Source organism: Suricata suricatta, chromosome 11 (assembly GCF_006229205.1).
Source record: "Suricata suricatta isolate VVHF042 chromosome 11, meerkat_22Aug2017_6uvM2_HiC, whole genome shotgun sequence".
Taxonomy (NCBI): domain Eukaryota; kingdom Metazoa; phylum Chordata; class Mammalia; order Carnivora; family Herpestidae; genus Suricata; species Suricata suricatta.
Genome location: NC_043710.1, coordinates 26,867,199 through 26,891,332, shown reverse-complemented (window position 1 = coordinate 26,891,332; position 24,134 = coordinate 26,867,199). Strand labels below are relative to the sequence as shown.

The following is a 24,134-nucleotide window of genomic DNA, read 5'->3' as shown; positions in this document are numbered from 1 at the left end:
ACAGTAAACATACACATATGAAGAGACTCGCTACCAGTACTACACAAATCAGCACACTTAATACTGCCAGTCATTTTGAACACAGAGTGTCCAAATGTTCAGACTTTAACTATGTGTGACAAAGCCAAGATATCCCACCATGCCAACAAAAAAGTGGAAGGGGTAGTTTTAACATATCATTAATATATGCTGTTAAGCTTTTCTGTTAAAAAAAATTTTTTTATGTTGATTTATTATTGGGACAGAGAGAAACAGAGCATGAGTAGGGGAGAGGCAGAGAGAGAGGGAGACACAGAATCCGAAGCAGGCTCCAGGCTCTGAACTGTCAGCACAGAGCCTGACACGGGGCTCGAACTCATGAACGTGAGATCATGACCTGCGCTGAAGTCTGAGGCTTACCCAACTGAGCCACCCAGGCACCCCATGTTAAGCTTTTCTAGTGAAGACAGCGAAGCCCATACACAATTTAGGGACAGAGGAAAACTCAGATGTTGGAAGACAGACCTGGAATTTCCAGGTCTCGCCACACGGAGAGCTTACCTTCTTCCCTGCCAGATACCTGCTAGTTGCGAATACAAATGTCATTCCAATAGCTCTGCATTAAGAATCTCACTGCCCCTGGCAGCCCACACGTGGTGGAAGATTCGTTGTGCCTGCGTGGCAGCAGAGGGCCCGTAAGGGGAGAGGATGAGAGCACTCCCCATGAGAGAGTGCTGAAAAGGACCCCCTGCACCGGTCTGCCCCCTCCCCCCCAAAGCCCTCATGATACTATTTAACTACATCAAAGGAGCTGAGGCAAGCAGGGAGTCTAATGTACTCAAGCGGTCACTGCAAAGCTGGTCTCGCAACAAGCAGAGGAAGAAGCCTGTGACCAAGCTCAAATCGCCTGTGCCTCACTCTTCGGTGTCTTCCCTCCAACGGATCTTTGCTGCCGACACAACCGCTCTGCAAAGGCTCTCAGTCTCTGTCTTAACCAAGTGGCTCAAGCTAGTTTTAATCTTTCCCAGAGGATCCCAATAGGATCCAGGTGCAAATAGACAGCCTTGGGAATGCAGCAGCACAGGAAACAAGGAACATACAGAAACAGAAAGTTTAGGAGAAGGGCCTCCTGGTGTTGAGTTAGAGACGAAGGGTCCAGGCTGCGGCCAGCAGCGGGGTCACCAGCAGAGCCATCTTCCCGGAGCCACTGGCGCCAGGGTTCCCGTTGCACAAGTCATGCTGGCAGCAGCGGTACTGGAGCTTCTGCAGCCCCAAGGATAACGCAATGCGCTCGAAACTGCAGTCGCTGTACTTCCAGCACTGGTAGTAATAGGCTTTGGGCTCTGTGGGGAGACACACACACACACAAGGGTGAGCGAGCAAGTGCGTAAAGTTCTGTGCCTGCCTTCGAACTCTCCGTCCTACTTGTTAGAACTCTGCGCCGTAGGGAAACAGAGACATCAGGGCAGGAATATGTATTCTAGTCGGGCTGTAAAGGGGAATGATTGAGCAGATGAGGATACGGCTCGAGATGGAACGTGTCCCTAAAATCAAAGTCTCATGAGACAGCTGTGTGTGGTGGGAGCCAACAGGCAAGTGTACTGAGGTTTTAGGGGTTTGCTGAGATTGTTAAACACATACTCCCTTTGATCCAACAATACCTACTTCTAAAATTTGCTCTATGAAGTTCCTTGTGAAAAAGGTTAAGAGCAACCCTCAAGAATGGTCACTGCAGTACTAGTACAGTGAGAAGATAAAAGAAAAATCAGTCCATTAATTAAAAGAAAATATATTTGAAATCAGGTCAGAGTTCCATACAATGGGATTCCACATAGATAAGCAATCTTATCTATGTGGCCACAGGCCTGCATGTGTTGAAGTGCAGTCTGAATTTTTTTTAAGTTTATTTATTTACTTTGAAAGAGAGAGAGAGAGAGAATATCCCAAGCAGGTTCCACTCTGCCAGTGCTGCTGAGCCTGATGCAGGGCTCAAACTCATGAACTACGAGATCATGACTGAAGCCAAAATCTACAGTCAGAAGCTTAACTGACTGAGCCCCCCTGCCCCGTGCCCCCCAGGTATATATACCCAGGAGAAATGAAAACTATGTTCACACAAAAGCTCATATATGAATGTTCATAGCAGCATTATTCCAAATAGCTAAAAAGTGGGCACCTGGCTGGCTCAGTTGGCTCGGTTCCGGTTATGATCTCATGGTCTGTGAGTTGAAGCCTCACGATGGGCTCTGTGCTGGCAGCTCAGAGCCTGGAGCCTGCTTCGGACTCTGTGTCTCTCTCTCTGCCCCTCCCACGCTCACACCCTGTCTCTCTTTGTGTCTCTCAAAAATAAACATTAAAAAAATAAAAAATAGCTAAGAAGTGGAATAGTTAAGATGTCCATTACTTGATGAATGGCTAAACAAAATGTGGTCTATCCATACAATGAGATATTATTCAACCATAAAAAGGAATGGAAGTACTGATAACATGCAATAACACGGGTGAACCTTAAACACATTATACTTTGTGAAAGAAGCCAGTCACAAAGGCCACAAGTGCTATAGGATTCAGTTTATATTAAATGTCCAGAACAGGCAAATCCATGGGGACAGCAGGTGGATTAGTAACTACGGGTTATGTGGGAGGGAGGAATGGGAAGTGGTTGCTGATGGGTAAGGGCTTTCTTTTCAGGATAAAAATATTCGGGAGTCAGTGATGACAGCTGCACAACCTTGTGAATACACTAAGTCACTGCATTGTATTATTTTAAATTGTACGTGAATTATATCTCAATAGAATGGATGCAGGACAGGATATAGAATGAGAGCCATTTGTGTAAATAAACTGTATGTGTGGAGGTAAATGCATTAATTTTTTCTGGAAAAATTCCCAAGGAATTTAACAATGCTATCTTCACAGAAGACTATACTTCATTTATATATTTCTTATGGAATGAGATTTTTTTAAGTCATTGGATGTTTTTTAAAATTTTTAAACATCACTTAAAAATCATTAGACTATTCAGTAATACAGGAAGAGTTTCAAAAAAAACATGCCACTATGGTCCCAATCTTTGCACACCTAGAAAAATAAAGACCAAAAGTATATATGTCAAGTATCTTATGGTTTTTTTGATATTCAGAAAAAATTATGTTAAGGGAAAAACAGTGTGTTAGTTGAGAGGAATTACGGTAGGTTTTCCTCTCCAAAACTAACTTCTATGTGCCAAGACTGTGTGCTAGAGACTGGGGATATACAGACATAGAAGGTATGGTCCTTGCCCTGGAATCATTTCTTATCTTCAGTGCTAGAAAGAAAAAAAAATATATAGATACCTATTTCCTTATTAAAGGCTTGTAACTAACTTGACTTCATTCATAGCTGGGAACGAAACTACATTTTTAAAAAACCTTTTATTTATTCTGAGAGAGAGAGAGAGAGAGAACAGGTGCATAGAAGCAGGGGAGGGTCAGAGAGAGAGGGAGAGAGAGAATCCCATGCAGGCTCCGCATCATCAGCGCAGAGCCCAACTTGGGGCCCAATCCCATGACTTCGAGATCATGATCTGAGTCAAAATCAAGAGTTGGACACTTAACGGACTCAGCCATCCAGGCGCCCCCAAAACTACATTTATAACTGCAGATATAACTGTCCCACCCTCCCGCTCAGAAGGGCTGAGTGTTTGGACTGAATTTTAATAAAGTTTGGTCAAGTGGCAGAGGCCAGAGAGAGTGTTCTAGTGCGTCTACTTTCTTGGTCATAAGTATTTAAGGAGATGCCTCCAATACTGAACGAGAGGATGCTGTAGAACAGGACAAGTTACCGCTTTATGTAATACGAATCAGGCAGTGGAACTAGAAAAACATTAAAGCTACCAGAATTTTAAGTAGGGGAGCCTAACAGCCTGGAGAGAGCAGATAGCAATTTATTAATAATTGCTACCAATTAATCATTTACTATGTGTCCTGCAGTGAGCCAAGCACTGTACCTCAATGACCTTTTAAAACATTTTTTTTTTAATGTTTGTTTATTTTTGAAACAGAAAGAGACAGAGTATGAGCGGGGAAGGGGCAGAAAAAGAGAGGGAGACACAGAATCTGAAGCAGGCTCCAGGCTCTGAGCTGTCAGCACAAAGCCCAATGCAAGGCTCAAACTCATGAACCATGAGATCGTGACCTGAGCTGCAGTTGGAGCTTAACCCACTGAGCCACCCAGGCGCTCCTCTACTTCAGTGATCTTATTTGTGTAATAACCTCTGATGGTGAGCGTCTTACCAAAGCCTCTGTCAGAATCACGCAAATAAAGTGGATTATATCAGAGTCACTGGAACGTTAGAGGTTCTCTCTCTGCTTGATGCTTCATCCTGGATCTCTTTGAAGATTTAGTTTGAGTCTAACGTCACCAAGCAACAGTCCCTAGTTGTCCTCGGCGCCTCTAAGTGTTCCCTTTGTTCAGAAGTTCATAATAGCGATCAAGCCTTGGCTCTGTCACCAGAGGCTTCTGCCAGAGTCTAAGCACGTGGTCTATAATGCTGGGACATGGCCAGGACGCCAGTAAATAGCAGCTGAATTAACACTCAACACCTACTTCTCTTCTAGACTCACTCTGTGCAGCACCTCTATATGCATTTTCTCTTCTAGCTGTCTCCCTGACCCCAGGAGAGAAGTTTGCCCATTTTACAGCTGGGGAAAATGTGGCTACAGTAGTTGAATGATTTCTCCATTCGGGTGCCTGCCTCTGACTCATGTTTATGACAGTGTGCCCTGCCGCCCCTAGGAGACGTTAATCCGAGCTGGAGGGGTTTTAGGTGCTCTGTGTTAGTATCTGTCTTACTGGGAAGTCAGAATAGCTCTAGTTCAAGAACTGTTGCTATCACATGTCTGGGCAAAGTTTGGGGACTTCTGTCCATAAGAAGAAAAATATTTAAGATTCATATTACCCTTTTTTAAAAAATAGATTTTACTCTTTAGAGGACTTTTAGATTCTGGGCAAAATTGAGCAGGAAGCACAGAGTTCTCATTTAGTGCCCTGGCACCTCTGTGCCCACCCTAAAGAACCTCCACTGTTATTAGCATGTCCCCCCACCCCCCAGTGGTACATTTGTTATGACTGATGAGCCTACATGGACTTATCATTACCATCCAAAGCCCATAATTGACATTTCAGTTCACTCTGGGTGTTGTATGTGGTTTGACATACACATGGCATGCATCCACCAAAATAGTATCACACGGAGTAGTTTCATCGCCTTAAAATCCTGTGCTCCACCTTTTCATTCCTCCTTCCTGCCAACCCCTGGCAACCACTGACCTCTTTATGGTCTCCTTGTGCCTTTTCTAAAATGTCCTACATTATGTAGCCTTTTCGGATTGGCTTGTTTCACTTAGTAACAGGTATTTAAACTTCCTTCATGTCTTTTCAGAGCTTGATAGCTCATTTCTTTTTAGTCCACTGTCTGGATGTACTACGCATTCACTTACTGAAGGGCATCTTATTTGTTTCCAAATTTTGGCAACCATGAATAAAGCTGCTATAAATATCTGAATGCAGGTTTTTGTGTGGACAGACGTTTTCAACCCCTCTGGGTAAATATTCAGTGACTGCTGACTCATACAGTGAGAGTATGTTTAGCTTATTTAAGAAACTGCCAAGCCGCATCATTCGGCGCCCCCACGAGCAGTGAAAGAGAGCTCCCATTGCTCCGAATCCTTGTCAGCTTTTGGTGTTGTCAGCATTTTGGATTTTGGCCATTTTAATAGGTGTGTCTTGTTATTTACAGGAACCACTTTTTTCCCCCAAAGTTTTCTTTTTATTTTTGAGAGAGGGAGAGGGCGAGAGAGAGAGAGAGAGAGAGAGAGAGAGAGAGAGAGAACGAACAAGAGGGGGAAGGGCAGAGAGAGGAGACAGAATCCCAAGTAGCCTCCTTGCTGTCAGTGCAGAGCCCAACGTGGGGCTTGCACTCACAAACAGTGAGATGGTGACCTAAGCTGAAGTCAGGAGTCAGATGTTTAACTGACTGAGCCCCCCAGGGGTCCCTACACGAACCACTTTTAAAAGCGGAACAATTCATTATCAGATAGAGAAGTTTTGGATATCTCAGACATGGCATGGTGAGTACAGTTACTAATACTGTACTATATGCTTGAAATTTGCTAAAAGGATAGATCTTAGTGTTTGCATCACACACAAAAAAGGCAACCGTGTGAGATGCTGTGTTGGGGCCCAGTAGGCAATAATAACCCTCAAACAATATTTTGCCTCTTGGACCGCACATATGGCTTCTGTTCATCCTATGATTTACTTTATTTTCTGGCTCTTTGTCTACTGTAGGGAGTGAATATAATCCTCTCCCAAAAGATTTGCTTAAGGATAAGCATCCCACCCTTGAATAACAATGAAGGGCCTTAAGGAATGTATATCTCCTCATAGAATTCTTCAGGCTTATCATATGTTTAGAACCAGACTATTAGGGGAGTCTTCCTTTTGCAATGACTTAAACCTGTTACTTACTGATAAGAATAACCTTCCCCCAAGCACGTCTTTACTTCAGGAAATGATGTAATCACCCAGGGTATATAAGACCCTGGCTATCTTAATAAGAGTCCTTTTCTACCAACTGCCATCCACGCTGTCTGTCTTGTCTGTCTTGTTTGTCTTGTTCATCTTGTCCGGCTTCTTTTCTAGAGATATTTTCGCCAACACCAACCCCCTACTCGGGACCTTTCGACTGTGGTGTGTGGGTTGGTCCCCTGCAATGCTGGATGTGTTAATGAGATCACTGTGGTAATCATTTCACAATGCCTACAAATATCAAGTCATTACACTGCATATGTCAAATATATGCAATTTTTATCTGTCAATTATTCTTCAATAAAGTTGGAAAATTTTTCAATAAAGTTTAACAATCAGAAACAATGGGATTTTAGAGCTGGAAAAAAGATTTTGGCTCTACTTCCCTCCTTCCCTCTCCTCCTCACCTCTACCATCCAATACACACATTAAACTTCATAAATTAAAAAACACAGGCAGAAGGAACTTAACTGGAGGCAGGGCAGAGACGGGAGATGGGAGCTCCTGACTGCTAATCTGATTCTTACTCTACACACAATCTTGCCTTTATTCTCTCATTTGGAAATTATACTTTTTGTGGGGGGAAAGGGGTGGTCTGAGAGACACAGATGATCAAGGTTAACCTGATGCATGTACTCACACATAACTGGTATTCAAATGTTTGTGGAGCAAGTGGCTATGTTCTCTCCAGGGGCCCTACTGTGCTTTCTACATTAACAATAATCACTGTGGTCCTCCATATCGAGGTAGAGAACCTGTCTCTCTCTACACAGTCAAGGATCTTGCAATGTAGGGCTTGGAATTTTAGCCACATTCCAGAAATTTATATCAAAATTATCAGATATTCCAATTGAATGGGATAATTCTGATTTGTCCTTACTTATTGAAGGATGTCTCCTTCCTAGGCAAATTAATCTTCTTCTCCTTTCCATCAGGTTTTTCTGAACCTGTGGGTCTCCCGAGTCTTTTAGGAGTTCACCTGACATGCTCAGTATTCTTTAATGCTGACACTGGAAAGGCTTTGTGGTGGAGTGTAAAAGAAAGAGAAAAACCTAGTAGGGTGTTTTTGTTTTTCTCTCTTAGATGACAGCTACTACTTGTTGACGACAAGTCTAACGAGAATGCACGTGGCACTCCTCTTTTCCCAGGCCCTCCTCATCCTGTCAGGAGAGAGGGAAGGGGCAGGCTCTTACCGGCTTCAACGAAGACACATGCGTCAAAATTCGATGGGCAGGTGGAGGTCTTAGTGCAGTTTTTATTCACTAATGACATACAGTTGTAGCACATCAGGCTGTGACCTAGAATTAGAAAGAAACCCTGTCAGGACTTGTTAGAGCAGCCCTGACCTGCCCTCCTGGCGGAAGGAGGCCCACTGTCTGCACTGGAAGGGGACAGGGGCCGGCAGCTCGCAGCACCTCCGCTCCCACACAGATCTGTAGCAGGTCAACTTTTCCAACCTCAAACTATAGTCCCAGCGGCATTTTTTGGACCCTGGTGCAAGTATAAAAGGAATTTCCATGTGTCAAAATCCCTAGAAATGTGCAACTGAGAACCTTCCTCTTCCCTTCAACTAGCAGTGATTTTAAAAAAGTGATTAAGGGCACCTGGGTGGCTCGGTTGAGCGTCAGACTTTGGCTCAGGTCATGATCTCACAGTTCGTGGGTTCGAGCCCCGCATCGGGCTCTGTGCTGGCAGCTCAGAGCCTGGAGCCTGCTTCGGATTCTGCGTCTCCCTCTCTCTCTGCCCCTCCCCTGCTTGCTCTCTGTCTCAAAAGTAAATAAATGTTTATAAATAAATAAATAAATAAGTGATTAATTTGCAATGATGTATTAAACGGAAACTATCAAGAGTCTAAACTAATTGAATTCTATGAATGCCTTCCAGGCTATAAATATTCTCTGATCACATTCTCATAGATCGATAATCAGTTATTTGGCAGTATCTGTCTGTGTGAAAGGACATTTTTGAAGATGAAATATGTAAAATCTTATAGGAGACCAAGTGTGGGTTTTAGAACCCAAGCGCTCACTTGCAGTTCTAAAGCCTACATCCATCCCCAGGGAAAGGGAATTTTCCAGAGGGCCAGAAGAAAGTGGCTCCTCACTATCTGAGCATATAGGAGTCAAGCTCTCTATAGCATATTAAATGTCCACATTTGCTGTCCCTGGTGTGAAATCCCACTTAGCAGAGGACCCTCGATCTGTGAAGGTTCCAGATTAACCTTTAAAAGGTCAGTCCAAATAACCCCCTCCCACCACTCTGCTTACAGATGATGCGACAGATGCCTGGAGCCAGGCCTCCACATGCGGGGGTCAGCCCTCTCTGCCTCTTCCCTACATGCTGGGGCTCAGCCCTCTCTGCCTCTTCCCTCCCAGTGATGGTGTTTGTTGGCCCTGTGTGGAAGGGAGCCACAATGAGGAGGGACAAAGATGCAGTTTTTCTGCCTGCCCGTTCCAGATGCGTGTACACGCGCATGAGCGGGGAGAAGGGAGGAGGGAGGCGTGCTCTGGCTTGGATCCTGGAGACGGCCATTTGAAAGGTTGTTCCTATGACTGAATCTTCTCCTGGCTAGAGCCAGAGTTCATCTGGCTTTCTCTTCTTCTTTTTTTAATGTTTATTTATTTATTTTTGAGAGAGAAGGAGATAAAGCAGTGAGCAAGGGAGGGGCAGAGAGAGCAGGAGTGGGGGACAGAGAATCCCAAGCAGACTCCGTGCTGTCAGCCCAGAGCCCAACTCAGGGCTCAAACCCGGGAGCCGTGAGATCCTGACCTGAGCTGAAATCAGTCTGATGCCCAACTAAGTCACCCACGCACTGTTTCATTTGGGTTCTTGACAAACCTTTAAACAGTGGAACCAAAGTTCATCTTTGGAAATTCTGTGGGGCAGAAGCACTCATAGCTGCCATGTTCATTCAGCATGCAAATATCCGTGCACCTACATGCTCAGCTCTCGACCTTTGCAGAATTATTATGAGAGGTAGGCTCAGTGATCTCCAGCCCCATTTTTGAAGTAAAAACTAATAACTGTTTAACTAACTTGTCCAAAGTCACACATTACCAAGTGAGGGCTGAGACTCAAACCTAGGCCATCAGTTTTGAAACCCAAGCCTGGTTTAACCGTGACCTTCTTCTAATGGTCCAGGGGGAGAAGAAAAGAGCACATATGGCGGGGGGATCCGACTCCGGGCTAACGGAGGTGCGGGCCGGAGGACGGCTCCCCTCATGCTCCTCAGAGTCCAGGCGGTGGCCAAGGAAGCCTCTGCCCTGTGCGTGCTCGTGCTCCAGCCCTGACTCTCTGCAGAAGGGCCTGCATGCACCCAGGACCTGTCACAGAACAGCCGGCGGCCCCAGACCCAGGCCTGCTCCACAAACAAAGGCAGACTGCCGGAACGGAGGCATAACCACACTCTCCTAATTACAGGAGATACACTGGGCAGAAAAAGAGAGACACCCGAGCTGTGTTGTCACACAGGTGAGCCACCTTACAACTGAGCCCTGGCTGGAATGAACAGCGGTGGGGAGGGAGGTCACGACTTCTCTTTCTTCTCAGAAAAGGAGAGCATATTCAAGTGTGACCTTGGGCTGGTTTCTGCTTTGCCTCAGTTTTCTCCACAGTACAATGGGAATAACAACAATGATCACTCATGGGATGGCTGGAAGGATTAAGTGACAGGACTTGGCACGGTCCCTCGTCCAAAGGAAGAATTCAATATATGGTAGCTAGCCACTAAAACTAATCAGACAGAAGACACTCTCAAACACAACAGATATCTTCTCACTGATCACCACACTGCCAGTCCCTTTCCGCCTCTCCCCCACCGCTAAAGCCCCAGACCTGGGAGTACTGACGGCACAAGGATCCTGATCCTGAGGCAAAGCAAATAACACAGGTGTTTCTACAGAAATAAGACTCAGGAACACACAACTACTTCCAGGAGCCGGGGAGGGGTGGCTGGGGGGCGGGGGAGGGGTCAGTGACGAGCAGAGACCCTGGTGCCAGTCTGTTTGGGCTCAAATTCTGGCTGTGGTACTTCCGTATGATACTTTACAAACTATTTCATCTCTCCGGGCCTTAGTTTGGTCACTTATAGAATGATGGCAAAAGGAAGTACCCACTCCATAGGGCTGACATGAGAACCCAGTGAGTGCGTGCGTGTAAAATGCTTAGAATCGCGGTTGGCGCATCAGCGCTGTGAGCCTTAGCGGCCACAGCCATTCCTGTGCTCGTCATCATCACCGTCACATGGCACAAGGACGGAGCTGGGCACCCACTGGGGTCCCCAACAGCTTGTGAGAGGGAGAAACTTAAAGCTGCCGAGGGAACCCCCTGCCCCGCAGCCCCCCCCAGAGAGCTGCTCTGTAACCCAGGACAGGCTGTAACTCAGGAAGGTGCTGTGAGGAGAGCCAGGCTAGGGCACAGGCAGGAGTGGCCACACGGCCCCGGAGCTGTTACACTGGAAGGCAAAAGCAGCAGAGCTAGGCCTGAGGCCAGCAGCACTGGGTCAGTCTTCCTGAGGTGGAAGACAAAGTGAGCTCATCACCTCGGTCACAAGCGGACCCGGATGGTCCAGATCCATGCCCCTGTGGGCCACGCACCTGAATGGCAGAGGACAACCAGGAGGAGCAGGAGCACCGGCAGGACGAATCCTCCGTGGTTTTGCATTGTGAGCATCCACAGAATCTGCAAGGAAAGGACACAGAGTGTTGTCACGAACCAACAAATGAGTGCTGGTAATCTCTGAGACCAAGAGCTGGCAGGCCTGGGGCCTTCAGGAAGCATGGGGAAGGAGTCAGCAGATGCAGAAATGGTCTGGGGGCCATGAACCAAGGTGCTCTCCTGTCCCTCCTCTTGCCCCCAAACCTCAGGTTACTAAAATGCTGCCGGTCCTGGGGAGACGGGTGACTAGGGGAATCAGAGCACACCTGGCTGAGTCAGTAGTACCTGGGCCTCATCCCCAGCTCTCACCTACAGTGGCCATGAGTAAACGTCCACGTCCAGCAACAGTCATCATGATCATGCAGTGGCGACAGCACTATCTTCCCCATAAGGGTTGTTTAGTCACACGAGAATATGAAAAAAATACTTAATTAAGCAACTACAATCCACACCCCACCCCAAGCTGCCGGCTGAGCCAGGGCCTAGCAAGGGCCATCTTTCCAGGCCATGCCACTATGTGTGTCAGACCAAACGGGTGACGCTGGTGCCCTCCAGATGCCAGTGCCTCGTGCAGCAGAGCAGGAGGTGAAGGGTTAGCATGCACAGGCGCCCTGGGTCCCCACCTTAGCAAGTGTGATGGAGACACCACCTTGTTCACCTCTTCCCCTCTCCCTATCTTGGGAGATAAACGGGGGTCTGGGTGACTTTGATGACCAGTCCCACTACAGTAATGCCTACTTGGGTAGCAGTGAGCATCAGGGGAGGAGAAAGGAGGGTTGAGATAGCTCAGGCCCTTCTTTCTTCTGACAAGGAAGCCAAAGCACAGTGAGATTTCTAACTGCGTAAGTATAAGCCAGGTCTGAGAAGTCTCCCAATCCCGCCCCTACCTTCCCGACCCACTCCTGAACCAAGGAGGTGACAGTGTCTCTAAACCAAGGTGCCCCACAATCTAGGCCCCACAGCCCCACAGGCCAGGACTTCTGCCTGACAGATACAGGGTATCTTGGTAGGTGAGCTCCAACCCGTGTTTAAGTTAGGAACATTATCTTCACACTGCTGAAGGTCATCTGCTGCTCAGGCATGGGCTGAGGAAGGTCAGGGGAAGGTTGAGAAGTAGAAAGAACAGGTTCTGGCATTGCCCAGAGAAGAAAACACGGAGTAAGTCATGCCCGGATGAAAGAGACTGGGTACACCTTGTGATGTGTAGGGAGCCAGGAAGAAAACCAAACAGGGCCTGGCCTTTCTTTACAAGTTGAGTAACCACATCCTTCTGGCCTCTTCAAAATCTACAACAACCTACTAATGGCCACCACCCCCATGCGGGCCCTCCTGGGGGTCAGTTACCCATAGTGACCCCACACAGTGAGGATCGGAGGTGCCCACAGGCAGTGGTTAGACCTCAGATGTCGGGGTGGCAGAGATCGGAGGTAAGGGCCAGTGTGCTGTGGCAACCACGCCTCGTTCACTTCATCTACAAGGGGCAGGTACAGAGGTGCACCCCAACAACGTGAGGATTTGCGGAGGTAAAACGAGTTAAATGAGTATGTGCTCAACACAGGCAGCCACACGTAAGTGGTGGATGTGTGGCTGCCCAACTGCACAGACTTGTTGCCCTAACTCAGACAGGCATGTCTATACCTCCCGTTCTGAGCACGTGAGTATGCATGGGTCTTTCTTCCTGGCCCCTCACCCTGAGAGGTAGGGACCCTGAGGTCTCCATACCCTAAGCGATGAGAAAGAGGCCTCAGCCCCTCCTGCTGGCATCCTGACTGCCCTGCAATGCCCTCTGCCTGGGACCAGAGGAGTGAGCGCCCCATCTACCCTCCCCTTGCTGGTGAGTGACCCAGGCCTGGGCACACTGCCAGCTCCCCGCCTGGCTTCTCACGTTCAGCAGTTTCTGGGTAGAAAGGATGACTTACACGTTCAAGTTAGAAGGGCTCAGGTGTGTGAAGAACAAAGAGAGGAAGGTATGAATCTGAGGTCCCCCACAGGGGGGCAGGGGCTACAAGATAAGAATGGCTGCTGTATCAGGCGTCCCCCCTGGAGGAGGAGGAGGAGGAGGAGGAAGGGGAGGGGGAGGGAGGGAGGGAGCTCCTGACCAGGGGCAGGATCTGGGAAGGTATCAGGCTGGCAGGAACTTCCAGGCTTCCCCTGGAATGGTGACATCACGACAAACAGGGTGCCATTCAGACAAGTGTCCCCTGATGAGATGTATCAGAAAGAACCTGTCTCCTAAGAAAGGCTCATCTCTCAACAAAAGCAGGAAAGAAATAATGAACTGCTTAAGGGACACACTTTCCAGTCCGGTCTGGACAAGGCCTCGAACAGACTGGCTGTTCTGGCTCTGCCACCTCCACACGCTGCGTACTCAACCTCTGAGCTTGATTCTCCATTCCCCAACAAGGGGACAGACACACGCATCCTGCCTGGTACTACACCGGGCACTCAAGAAGGCTCTCCGAAAGCAGCCGCCACTATAGTATTACGAAAGCGTCCTGTCCTGAGGTTTCCAGGAGGAAGACACGGGTGGGGGGAGGGGGTAAAAAGGGGGAGGGGTGGGGAGGGGAGACAGAAGGTAGCCTTAGGTGAGGAAGCCAGACAAACACCCTGGAAGGGATGAGCCAGGGCCTTGCAGGCACCAAAGGTAAGGCAGCCCCCAGAGTTCTGGGTTGGATGGGCAGTGTCGAGTCTTGGTCTCAACACGTCACATTGCTGGCTGGGGGTCACTGTGGCTACTTCCATGACATGGCCATGGGAGGGGCAAAGATGTCAGAGGAAGGAAGTGGCCAGTGTGCCAATACCAAGGTTGAGCTGTTCCAAGAGAAATAAGACCAGGTCTTCATTAACCACTAATAAATACCAATTTGCAAGGGCAAAATGTCATCATGGCAGGCACGGGAGGAAGGAAAATACCCAATTGCTTTAAAGATATTTTATAAATGCACCCAAAACTTTGGCAGTAGTTAATGCTAAGAGGGATTATTTATGATTTCTTATTTCTCTTCCTGACCCTTTACTTTTTGCCATACTTTCCCCAACTATTCTATAATGCACCAGGTATTACTTTTATAATCATAATCATAGATATTAGGAAAATCCACACATAACAAATGTATCCCTTTGGGTGGTCACATATCACCCACCTTTTGGCTAATCTTTTTTCAGAATTAAAACAAAGAAACTGAACCTCATGACTTCAAACTCTTCCCTCTAGTCTAAAACACCCTGTGTTTTTAACTTTAAAATGATGCCCATAAGCTAAGGTGTGCATCAGATGCTCTGCTCCACCCAAGCCAAACACTTCCGAGTAAAATGCACCCAAAGGGCCATAACGCTCTTCTGTGCCAAACATACCAACTCATCGAAACAGCAGATTTAAGGGGCGTCTGGGTGGCTCAGTCAGTAAAGTGTCCAACTTTGGCTTAGATCATGATCTCGGGGTTTGTGGGTTTGAGCCCCGTGTCAGGCTCTGTGCTGATAGCTCAGAACCTGAAGCCTGCTTCAGAGTCTGTGTCTTCTTCTTTCTCTCTGCCCCTCTCCTGCTCAGGCTCTGTCTCTCTCTCTCTCTCTCAAAAATAAATAAACATTAAAAATAATTTAAACCGTGCATTTAATTATTGGAAATAGACTAAAGTCATTCAGAATAAAGTCCAAAGACTAAAGATGGTAAGCTTCCTGGAAAAATACCATTTTGGAGTTTGTAAAACATATTTGAAGCCAGCCTTAGAAGTTCGGACAGGTTTTTCTGGGTGGCTCTAAACGTGACTCTGAAGTTGATTCCTTTCAGGGGTTGCTCCAAATAGACTTTTCATCTGCAGGAATAAGTAAACACTAGAAGATATGTAAGCACTGTCTAAAACCGGAAACACTTGGCAACATATTTGGCTATGAGTAAATTAGCATACAATTCTATGGTGGGAGACTGCACAGCCACGAAGAGGGACAGACAAGGAAGGCTGTTCATGGTGTATTAAGGAAAAATCCAGCTTAAAAATAGCTATAATCCTAGGGCGCCTGGGTGGCTAAATCAGTTAAGCGTCTGATTTCAGCTCAGGTCATAATCTCACGATCTGCAAGTTCGAGCCCCATCTCAGGCTCTGTGCTGACAGGTCAGAGCCTGGAGCCTGCTTTGGATTCTGTGTTTCCCTCTCTCTCTACCCCCTCCCCTGCTCACGCTCTGTCTGTCTCAAAAACAAACATTTAAACAATTTTTAAAAAAGTTATCATCTTATTTTTCTTAAAAGTGATGCTTGGAATACCATATCAACTTTCCTGAACATTTCTGGAACATGTGGTTGATAAAACTGTAGAATTATGAGCAGCTTATTCATGCTTAAATATATTTTGTTAACAATAAACGCTTTTATAGAGAGCGCTCTGAAGATGATGGCAGGATATGTTAATGTACTTAGAAGTTATTTTACTTGCAGCTTAAGTTTTTTTCTACTACTCAACCTGATTAGGTATAAAAATATATACCACTTTTCAAAATTGGCTTGAGGTAAAAAATGTTTCACGTACATATACTCCCCTAGGTCTGTCTTGTAGCAATTTTTTCAGTCACACTCTGTGTTGGTAAAACAGAGGCTTGGGCAATTCTCTTGCAGTCCTGAATGAGAGACCCACTTTGCTACCAATTCATAGAACTTAAAAAACGGTCAATTCCTTTATGTCAGTTCCTCATTTGTGAAGGGACAATAATGATTCTAGTTAATGAAAACACATAGGAATAAGACTCGAGGGTTTTAAAGCTCAATATGGACTAAAAAGTAGCAGTTTAAGGAACAAACAAGCAGACTGATGCACACCAATCGTGGGGTTACTCTGTCCTGGGCTCAGTCAGACCTGACCTGGAAATAATATTTTTACTTCTTAGCAGCCAATTTCTGAATTCTTTCCCGTTTATCAGGATAGTAAAATACACAGGTGTAGAACCCAGGAGAAACAGGTGAAGGAAGAAACCAGGACTCTTCTCTTTGAAAAAACTATAGTCAGAGACAATTACTGTCTTCAAATATGCTGAGGGTCACCGAGAAAGGGAGGGAGAGGTTATCCTGTGTTGTTCCAAAGGCAGCATTAGGACTTCCTACAGAACAAGCATATGCCATCACCCCATCCCTCCTGCCTCCCTGCCGTGTGCCAGGCACTGTGCAGAGGGTCGGCACATCTGGAAAGCAATTCCCTTGATAAAATATAAAAAACCTTCCATCCCTTGAAAAATGTTCAAGCAGAGAGTAGAGATCAAGGATCAGAGATGTTGCAGAAAAGATTCCTGTAGGCAGCAAGGGGTTTAAAACCCAAGTGTTCAGAAGTACAAAAGACTCATTTTACAAAAAAACCAACCTGATCATTATTTATTCACTGGCATCCACCTGAGATGGAAGAGGAAGATGAAGCGTGGCGAGGTGATTTACAAATACAGACATCCCTGATTAAGTTCCCGAAAGTGCTTTAGGTAGCAAATTTATGTTTAGTGTGAGCCCATATTCCATTCCCCACCCAATATTCCATGATTTTAAAAGGAAAACAAAGCGATGTTACTGTCCATCCAGACACTCCAACCAGTCCTTCCAAATATCTATCTGAACAACCCACAGAACTTGAACATGAAGCATTCATTTAATACATCACTATTTAAAGACATAGCTTAAGCAACGAAAGGAATTCCTGGTGGGTGGGTATATTTACTGCTGTGAAAGTAAGTTCACTCTCAACACCCACACCCCATTTATTCCACAACAATCATTTAGGAGCCTACTATTGTACTGTGCTAGGGGCTGAGTTATAGTGACCACTCAATCAGGCAAGGCCCCGCCCAGAAGAACCTTACAATCTAGGGGAGGTGGACATCACCTAGTGCTAAAGACTAGAAAGAAAACAAAATAAGGAAACAGCAGTGGTTCTGAAACTCAAGTGGCATAAGAGTCAGCCGGAGGGCCGTTAAGCACAGATGCAGAGCCCCATCCCTAGAGGTTCTGAGTCCTGGGTCTGGGGGTGGAGGGCAAGAATTTGCATTTCTAACCAGGAGCACATTGAGAACCACTGGGTTAGAGGGTGACCAGGGACAAGTTAGATAGGGTTGGAAGCATCTCTCCCAACAATGTTGTGTGAGAAGCTGTTAGTTCTAATTAAATAATTAAAGGCTTCGTCTCCTTTTTAAGGGCCCGTGTGATTACATTGGGTCCAATGTCACTGAATGCATTAACTGTATTTAATCTTCACATAATGTTGTAAAGTAAATTTAATCTGCCTCCATTTATAAAAGGAGGAAACGGCATCGAGGAGGGGAATAAATCTAGGCAACTGTGACAGGTAGAACAAATAACACCTCTCTTCCCCAAAGATGTCCATGCCCTAATTCCGGGTACCTGTGAATACTGGCAACCTTAGATGGCAAGTGACTTTGTAGATGAGATAAAGGTTATAGCCTGTTCTGGATTATCCAGAATCATGTGGGAGATTACACTGAAGAGGACAGGAAGGCAGCAGGGTCTGTCAGAAAGATGTGAAAACAGAAGCAGGATGCCTGGGTGGCTCAGTTGGTTAAGCATCTGACTTCAACTCAGGTCATGATCTCACAGGGTTTGGGAGTTCCAGCCCCACATTGGGCTCTCTGCTGATACTTCTGTCTCCCTTTCTCTCTGCCCCTCCCCCATTCATTCATATTCATTCTCTCTCTCTCTCTCTCTCTCTCTCTCTCTCTCTCCCTCCCTCCCTCCCTCCCTCCCTCCCTCTCTCTTTCTCAGGTCATGATCTTACAGTTTATGAGTTTGAGCCCTGCATCAGGCTCTGTGCTGACAGCTCAGAGCCTGGAGCCTGCTTTGGATTCTGTGTCTCCCTTTCTCTCTGCCCCTCCCACTCTCATGCTCTGTCTCTTTCTGTATCAAAAATAAACAAAACATTAAAAAAGTTTTAAAAAATAAACAAACATTAAAAAAAAAAAGAAAATGAAGCAAGAAGGAGCCTCACTGGCTCAGCTGGTAGAGCAGGTGACTCTTGATATCAGGGTTCTAGGTTTGAGCCCCACGTTAGGTATAAAGATTACTTAAAAATAAAATCTAAAAAAAAAAGGAAGAAGCAGCAGCAAGAGATTCATTCAGGAGGAGGATGGAGCTCTCCTGCTACTGCCGATTTTGTGGACGTTTGAAGGGGGTGAGGGGCACAGGTGAGGCACACAGGGGGCCTCCGGAATAGTCCTCAGCTGACACTTGACCAGGAAATGGGACCTCAGTCCTCCAACCACTTGGACTCTACTGTGCCAACAACCTGAACGAGCAAGGAATGGCCTCTCCCACAGAGCCTCCCGAAAGGAACGCAGGCCCACCGACACCTTGACATGAACCTGGCAACACCGGTGACAGACTTCTGGCGTATGGAACCTCAGGAGTAATAAATCTGGGTTAAGCCCCTAAACTTGTGATCTGTTTCAGCAGCACTAGAAAACTAATGCAGCACCCCCAGAACGGATATATGGTTAGGGCAGCACTTAAACCCAGCTCTGAGCTTCTAGCCACAGTCAAGCTCTCCGGAGGGGAGACTTCCTGTGAATTCAGCTTCCGAAGTAAACTAGTGAAGCTGAAGCCACCAGAGAAGAGACTTTAGATGGATACTGGTTCCAAGCGATTCACGGATCCCCATCAGTTTAGCTTCTCCTCCTGGGAAAGAGGCACCTTAGAGGCTGATGAACTTTAAGGCTAGAAGTGTCCTCAAAATGAAATCTATGGTTCTCATTTTCCAGAAAATTACTGGAGCCCCCAGGGAATGAAGTTACCTGTCCCAAGGCAACAAGTTAGTTGCAGAGCCACTCCGGGCGAGTCCTGCTTCCATTCACCAGGGGCTGGTGACTCACAAGTGGCTTACCGTTAGTGTCGGACGCCTGGAGCTTTACTTCCTTTTTCACCTGGCACACATTCAGCGCCTCTGCAGAACCAGAGACACCCAGACAAAACCAGTGACTCAGTTCAGAGAAGTAATTACATCAGAAGGTAGAGACACACAGAAAGCTGTCATCATAATGAACAGCCCCTCCCAGCCACTTGGGAGGTCACACTGCCAGGGACGACCACGCCCCAAACTCTCTAAACCACACAAACCTGCAGCTTCCCCTACAAGGGTCCTGTCTGCCATTTGTTCCAGGGCCCCAGGAGCCAGAGAGCTCTCTGGAGAGGGCCTCTTGTTGGACAGCCTACTCACGGCCCTGCCCTTTGAGGTTATACGTGCACAGCCAATGGTTTAGTGAAGACATTTCACAATGATACAGGGCTTAGATAAAAAACACATATTCCCCTTGAGGAAAACCTCAAGCATCTCTGGGCTTGGTTCTGTTTTCTTGGTATTCTGGCCGAAGTTCAAAAGCTGGCCCAGAATTTTTAGTTTGCTTCTTTTCAAGTGCTTGTACCTGCAGCTGTCAAGGTGAATTCCATTACACACCTGCTCTGCTCACTGTAAAACCCACTCTATTTGGGCTTTGATCTTCCAAATCACTCAGCAATAATGGGCTGTTTTCCTTACATCAAGGTTCAGCAAAAGGTTTCCTTTTCTGCTTTAAACATACAGAAGTGACAACTTGCAGGCATTTTTGGTTCTCCGTGAGGCAAGTCTTTATCTTCCTTGGGGTTATACATGTACCGCTAGAGTAGAACCACATTAAAAAAATTTTTTTTAATGTTAATTTTTGAGGGAGGGAGGGAGGGAGGCAAAGAGAGAGAGAATACGAGCAGGGTAGAGAATGGGAGAGAGAAAATCCAAAGCGGGCTCCAAGCTGTCAGCACAGAGCCTGCTGAGGGCTCCAACTCAAGAACCGTGAGATCATGACCTGAGCAGAAGTCAGACACTTAACCGACTGAGCCACCCAGGCATCCCACAAATAACCACATTTTGAGAAATGTTCACACGCCTCACAATGAACATTGTGAGCTGTGTGTCTTTTTTGGAGAAGTGGGAACGCACCCATGGGGAACAGAACTGATGTGGAGACATCCCAAAATACTAACAGCCACCATTTGTTCCTCACAAACAGGTGCCAGGCTGGTTTCCACAAATTATCTTTTAGTCCTTTTAACACACTATGAAGTAAGGCCTGTTTTTTTTTTACTGATGAGAACTTGAGGTTAAACAGCTTCTTCTGGATTACCCAGCCAGTAAACAGAGGAGCCAAGATTCAAACCCTGGTGCGAGGCCCAGGCCCTTGCCCACTACACTGTGACACATGAACTTAGTAGTTGTGAATTCACCATTTCTCTTCATGCACACCAGGCTTCAAACTCTACCTGATTCTGGATGGATTCCAGAGCCACAGTCACCAACAGTCAGATGAAGCTAGATCAGGTCGGGCAAAAGCGGTAGCAAAGAGGTGTTTTCCTGAGAACTGATCACAAAGTCATCTCTGGGTTAAGTCTCCTATGTTTGAAGTCTTTACCTCCAGTTTCAAAACTTGTTTATTATCACAAGCTAACTGTGACAGAGGCTCTGTGTAAGCTATGTCTCTAAATCTGTAAAGTTTACGGGCTGATTTGTTTAGGATGAAGTAGAAGCACTGCAGTTCAAAGAGGGGGGCAGCCAGGTCTCCACTGGGGCCCCTTGACGTCTTCAAGAAAATCACCACCAAGTAAGAACATGATTTTTATAAACATCAGCTGGTGGACGCCTGAGTGGCTCAGTGGGTAAGCATCTGATTTTGGCTGAGGTCTTGATCTCATGTGGACTGAGCCCCAGGTCGGCTCCCCGCTAACTCTGCTAGGGGTTCTCTATCTCCTTTTCTCTCTGCCCCCTTCCCCACTCATGCCCGTGCTCTCTCACTCTCAAAATGAACAACATTTTAAAAAATGTTTTTTATTTATTTTTGAGAGACAGAGAGAGACAGCACGAGCAGGGGAGGGTCAGAGAGAAAGGGAGACACAGGATCCGAAGCAGCTCCAGGCTCTGAGCTAGCTGTCAGCACAGAGCCTGGTGTGAAGCTCGGACCCACGAACTGTGAGATCATGACCTGAGCCGAAGCTGGAAGCTGGACACGTAACCGACTGAGCCACCCAGGGTATCCAAAAAAACAACATTAAAAAAAAGAAAGAAAAAAAGGCAGCAGCTGGTCACAACAGGATGCACCCGGGACCCAGCCAATTATAGAGAGTAGGAAAAGCACCTTCAAAACGAGAAAGCCTCCGGGGTAGCGCGGTCACAAGGAATTCACCGGAATTTCGCAGCCGGGCCTGCCGTGGGCAGAGACAAGAAACCAGATCTCAGAAGTCTCTGCCCAGGCGAGTCCGCTGGGGCCAACTCCTCTCATGGCGATCCAGGCTGGCTGGCTTCAAGAAGCCATTTCCATTACCCGGCCGCCGCCCACGTGTGTCAGCGAGCCGAGACATGGCATCTGTGACGCGGCGCATTTCCAGGGTCCGCGGAGAGCCTGCTTCTCGTTAAGTAACACAAACCTCGACTGAACAGTTCTTTAGAGTCCGCTGCCGGACTCCGGGAAGGGTGCGGCCCCCTCAAAACAAAATGTCTACGTTTCGGCCCCTCCCTTTCCCCAATTCCAAATTTGTACAGCTAGAGAAATCCGTCTCCACTTGGCACGGAGCGGGTTAGACCTCCTTTGCAGGCGCGATTTCTCTTCCCTAAGCTCCGAGGGCTTCTCTTCAGAGCGAGGCGAGGGCAGGTGGTCGGGATTCGAGGAAAACACTCCCAAGGCAACGGAGGGCACGGCGCGCGGAATTTAGGGGACTCGGAAAGCGCGCCCATTCCCGCCCCTTTTTTTGTTAACAAAGGAGGCCAGCGTTCTGCTGGGCTCGGCTGGGAAGCGCCAGGCAGGCCACCGGGGGCCTGCAGGGTCGGGAAGCCGCAAACCGCGGGGCGGAAGGGTCTGTGGAGGACGCCCACCCAGTCCGGGGTCTCCGTCGGCCCCGACCCAGCGGCAGGTGAACGCACGCGCCGGCCCTAGCTCGCTGCGGCCTCAGGCTCGGGGTGCGGTTCGGACCCAGCCCAGCCTCGGGCCTTACCTGCCAGCAACCAGGGTACCCACTCTGCGCCGCGCGGCCAGTGCTCTCTGGCCCGCTGGTCTTTCAGTCTCAATCGCTTAAAGCCCGGAGCTCCGCCCTTCCCGCTGGCCCCACCCCCAAGCCGCTAGGTCAGGCCCTCGCGCGCCGCAGTCGGGAAACCCAAGGTCACCCCAGTCCTAGAGTGATCTGTAGACCCTTAGCGCTCACCGCGAGTGCCTAGAGCACTCGGGAGCCGGCCGCGCAACCAGCCCTGGCCAGGCAGCTGGGCAGCCACTGCGCGCTGGGTGACTCAGGCTCCCCGCCCTGGTTCTGAAAAAGACGGTGGCCATGAATAGATTTAGACCTTTAAAACCCCTGAAACGGAAAGTTTATATTCTCCTCCTCTGATTTGCTTTAAGAAACAAGTATATGAAAACTCCATGACTTCTGATTTTCCCTTCGTTAAAAAAAAATATACTGTATTAAAATGTTTCAAAAAACTATTGTGTCCATACCAAGCCCTCACTTGGTCTGGCTGTCAAGTCATCCAACTCTGCTGGCAGCCGGAGTCTCCTTTTTTTTTTTTCTTTTTTTGCATAAATGCATGAGATACAATTTAAGTAGGGGAATCATATAACTGATTATGACATGTATCATTATCATTATACCATGATCCTCTGATGGCTTTTGGGTTTCAGGGAATGAGTGTCAGTTGATGGTGCCCAAATCTTGCTTTTCCTCTGTAGAAATGGGAGTCTCAAACTAAGATTTGATATTTAAAATGTGTCTGCTTGGAAAACAGGAGAGACCTAATGGAGAACCAGGGGGAGCGGAGGAGGGAGAGAGAGTTGGGGAGAAAGAGGGATGCAAAATTTGAGAGACTATTGAATGCTGAAAATGAACTGAGAGTTGAAGGGGAAGGGGGAAGGGGGAAAAGAGGTGGTGGTGATGGTGGAGGGCACTTAAGGGGAACAGCCCTGGGTGTCGTATGGAAAACAATTTGACAATAAAATATTATGGAAAAAAAATAAAATGTGTCTGCTTAAAACAGCAAATACATGTATTTCCTTGCTTATAAAACTCTTTCATATGCATTATCTCATAGGCTTCCTATTAGCTGTTGGCTCCTTGGAACTCTTGGATTTTGAGATGCCATTCTCTCTTGGTTTTGCTTCTAGTTTCTTGACCTTTCAGTCTTTTTTTTTTTTTAACGTTTATTTTTTTATTTAGAGAGACAGAACGAGTGGGGGAGAGGCAGGGCGAGACAGGGAGAGGGAGAATCCCAAGCAGGCTCCTCGCTGTCGCACAGACCCCTATGTGGGGCTCAAAATCACAAACTGACATTATAACCTGAGCAGAAATCAAGAGTCAGAAATTTTACCCATGGAGCCACCCAGGCACCTCATCCTTTCTTTCAGTCTTGAGTCTACTACCTCTCATAAATCTGGTGTTCCCAGGTTAGTTTTACCTCAGGGCTATGTGTTTGCAAGTTATTTGCAAATCTGTACTTTCCGTTCCTGACCACTCTCTCTCAGTCTTCATCTTCATTCCTGATTGCTGTCCTACAGGCATCTTGAATTCAGAATGTGTCCAAATTTCATCTCCAATGTCCAACTGCACATTTCCTTCAGGTTTTGTTTTTCATAAATGAAGCCAGAAACCTGGGAATCCACTTTGATTTCTTCTACTCTTTCATGTCTAATCACCAACTCCTACATACTTTATCACGTAGGTACTGGTTCATCCACTTTTCAGTCCACTCCCACTACTACTGTTCTAACTCTGCCCACAGCATGACTTATTTGGAGTAGTTCAAGTCCTTCATACCAGCTCTCCATGCTGCCTGTGTTAATTTCTGCATCATCCCAGTATCCCCCCCAGCCTTCTCTACCTATCCTCCGTGACTATTGGAAACCTGCTTGGTTTACCTCTCCAGCCTTATGTTTGACTTCACTTTCC

At 47.0% G+C, this 24,134-nt stretch overlaps 1 protein-coding gene across 4 annotated transcripts; it reads right to left on the bottom strand.

The window, feature by feature from the left end:
• Window positions 1-963: 963 nt before the first annotated feature.
• Window positions 964-22,304, bottom strand: CD59 (CD59 molecule (CD59 blood group)). 4 transcript variants are annotated; one of them, XM_029956439.1, is made up of 4 exons: window positions 22,197-22,304; window positions 11,145-11,229; window positions 7,743-7,847; window positions 964-1,322 (listed from the first exon to the last, which is right to left on the bottom strand). In XM_029956439.1, the coding sequence occupies exons 2-4, from the start codon at window positions 11,218-11,220 to the stop codon at window positions 1,120-1,122; spliced, it is 384 nt and encodes a 127-aa protein (XP_029812299.1). In that variant the 5' UTR covers window positions 11,221-11,229; window positions 22,197-22,304; the 3' UTR covers window positions 964-1,119. The 4 variants fall into 4 exon arrangements, with proteins under 4 accessions (XP_029812299.1, XP_029812301.1, XP_029812300.1 ...); XM_029956441.1 differs by lacking the exon at window positions 22,197-22,304 and adding an exon at window positions 21,344-21,532; XM_029956440.1 differs by lacking the exon at window positions 22,197-22,304 and adding an exon at window positions 19,066-19,169.
• Between the last annotated feature and the right edge of the window lie 1,830 nt (window positions 22,305-24,134).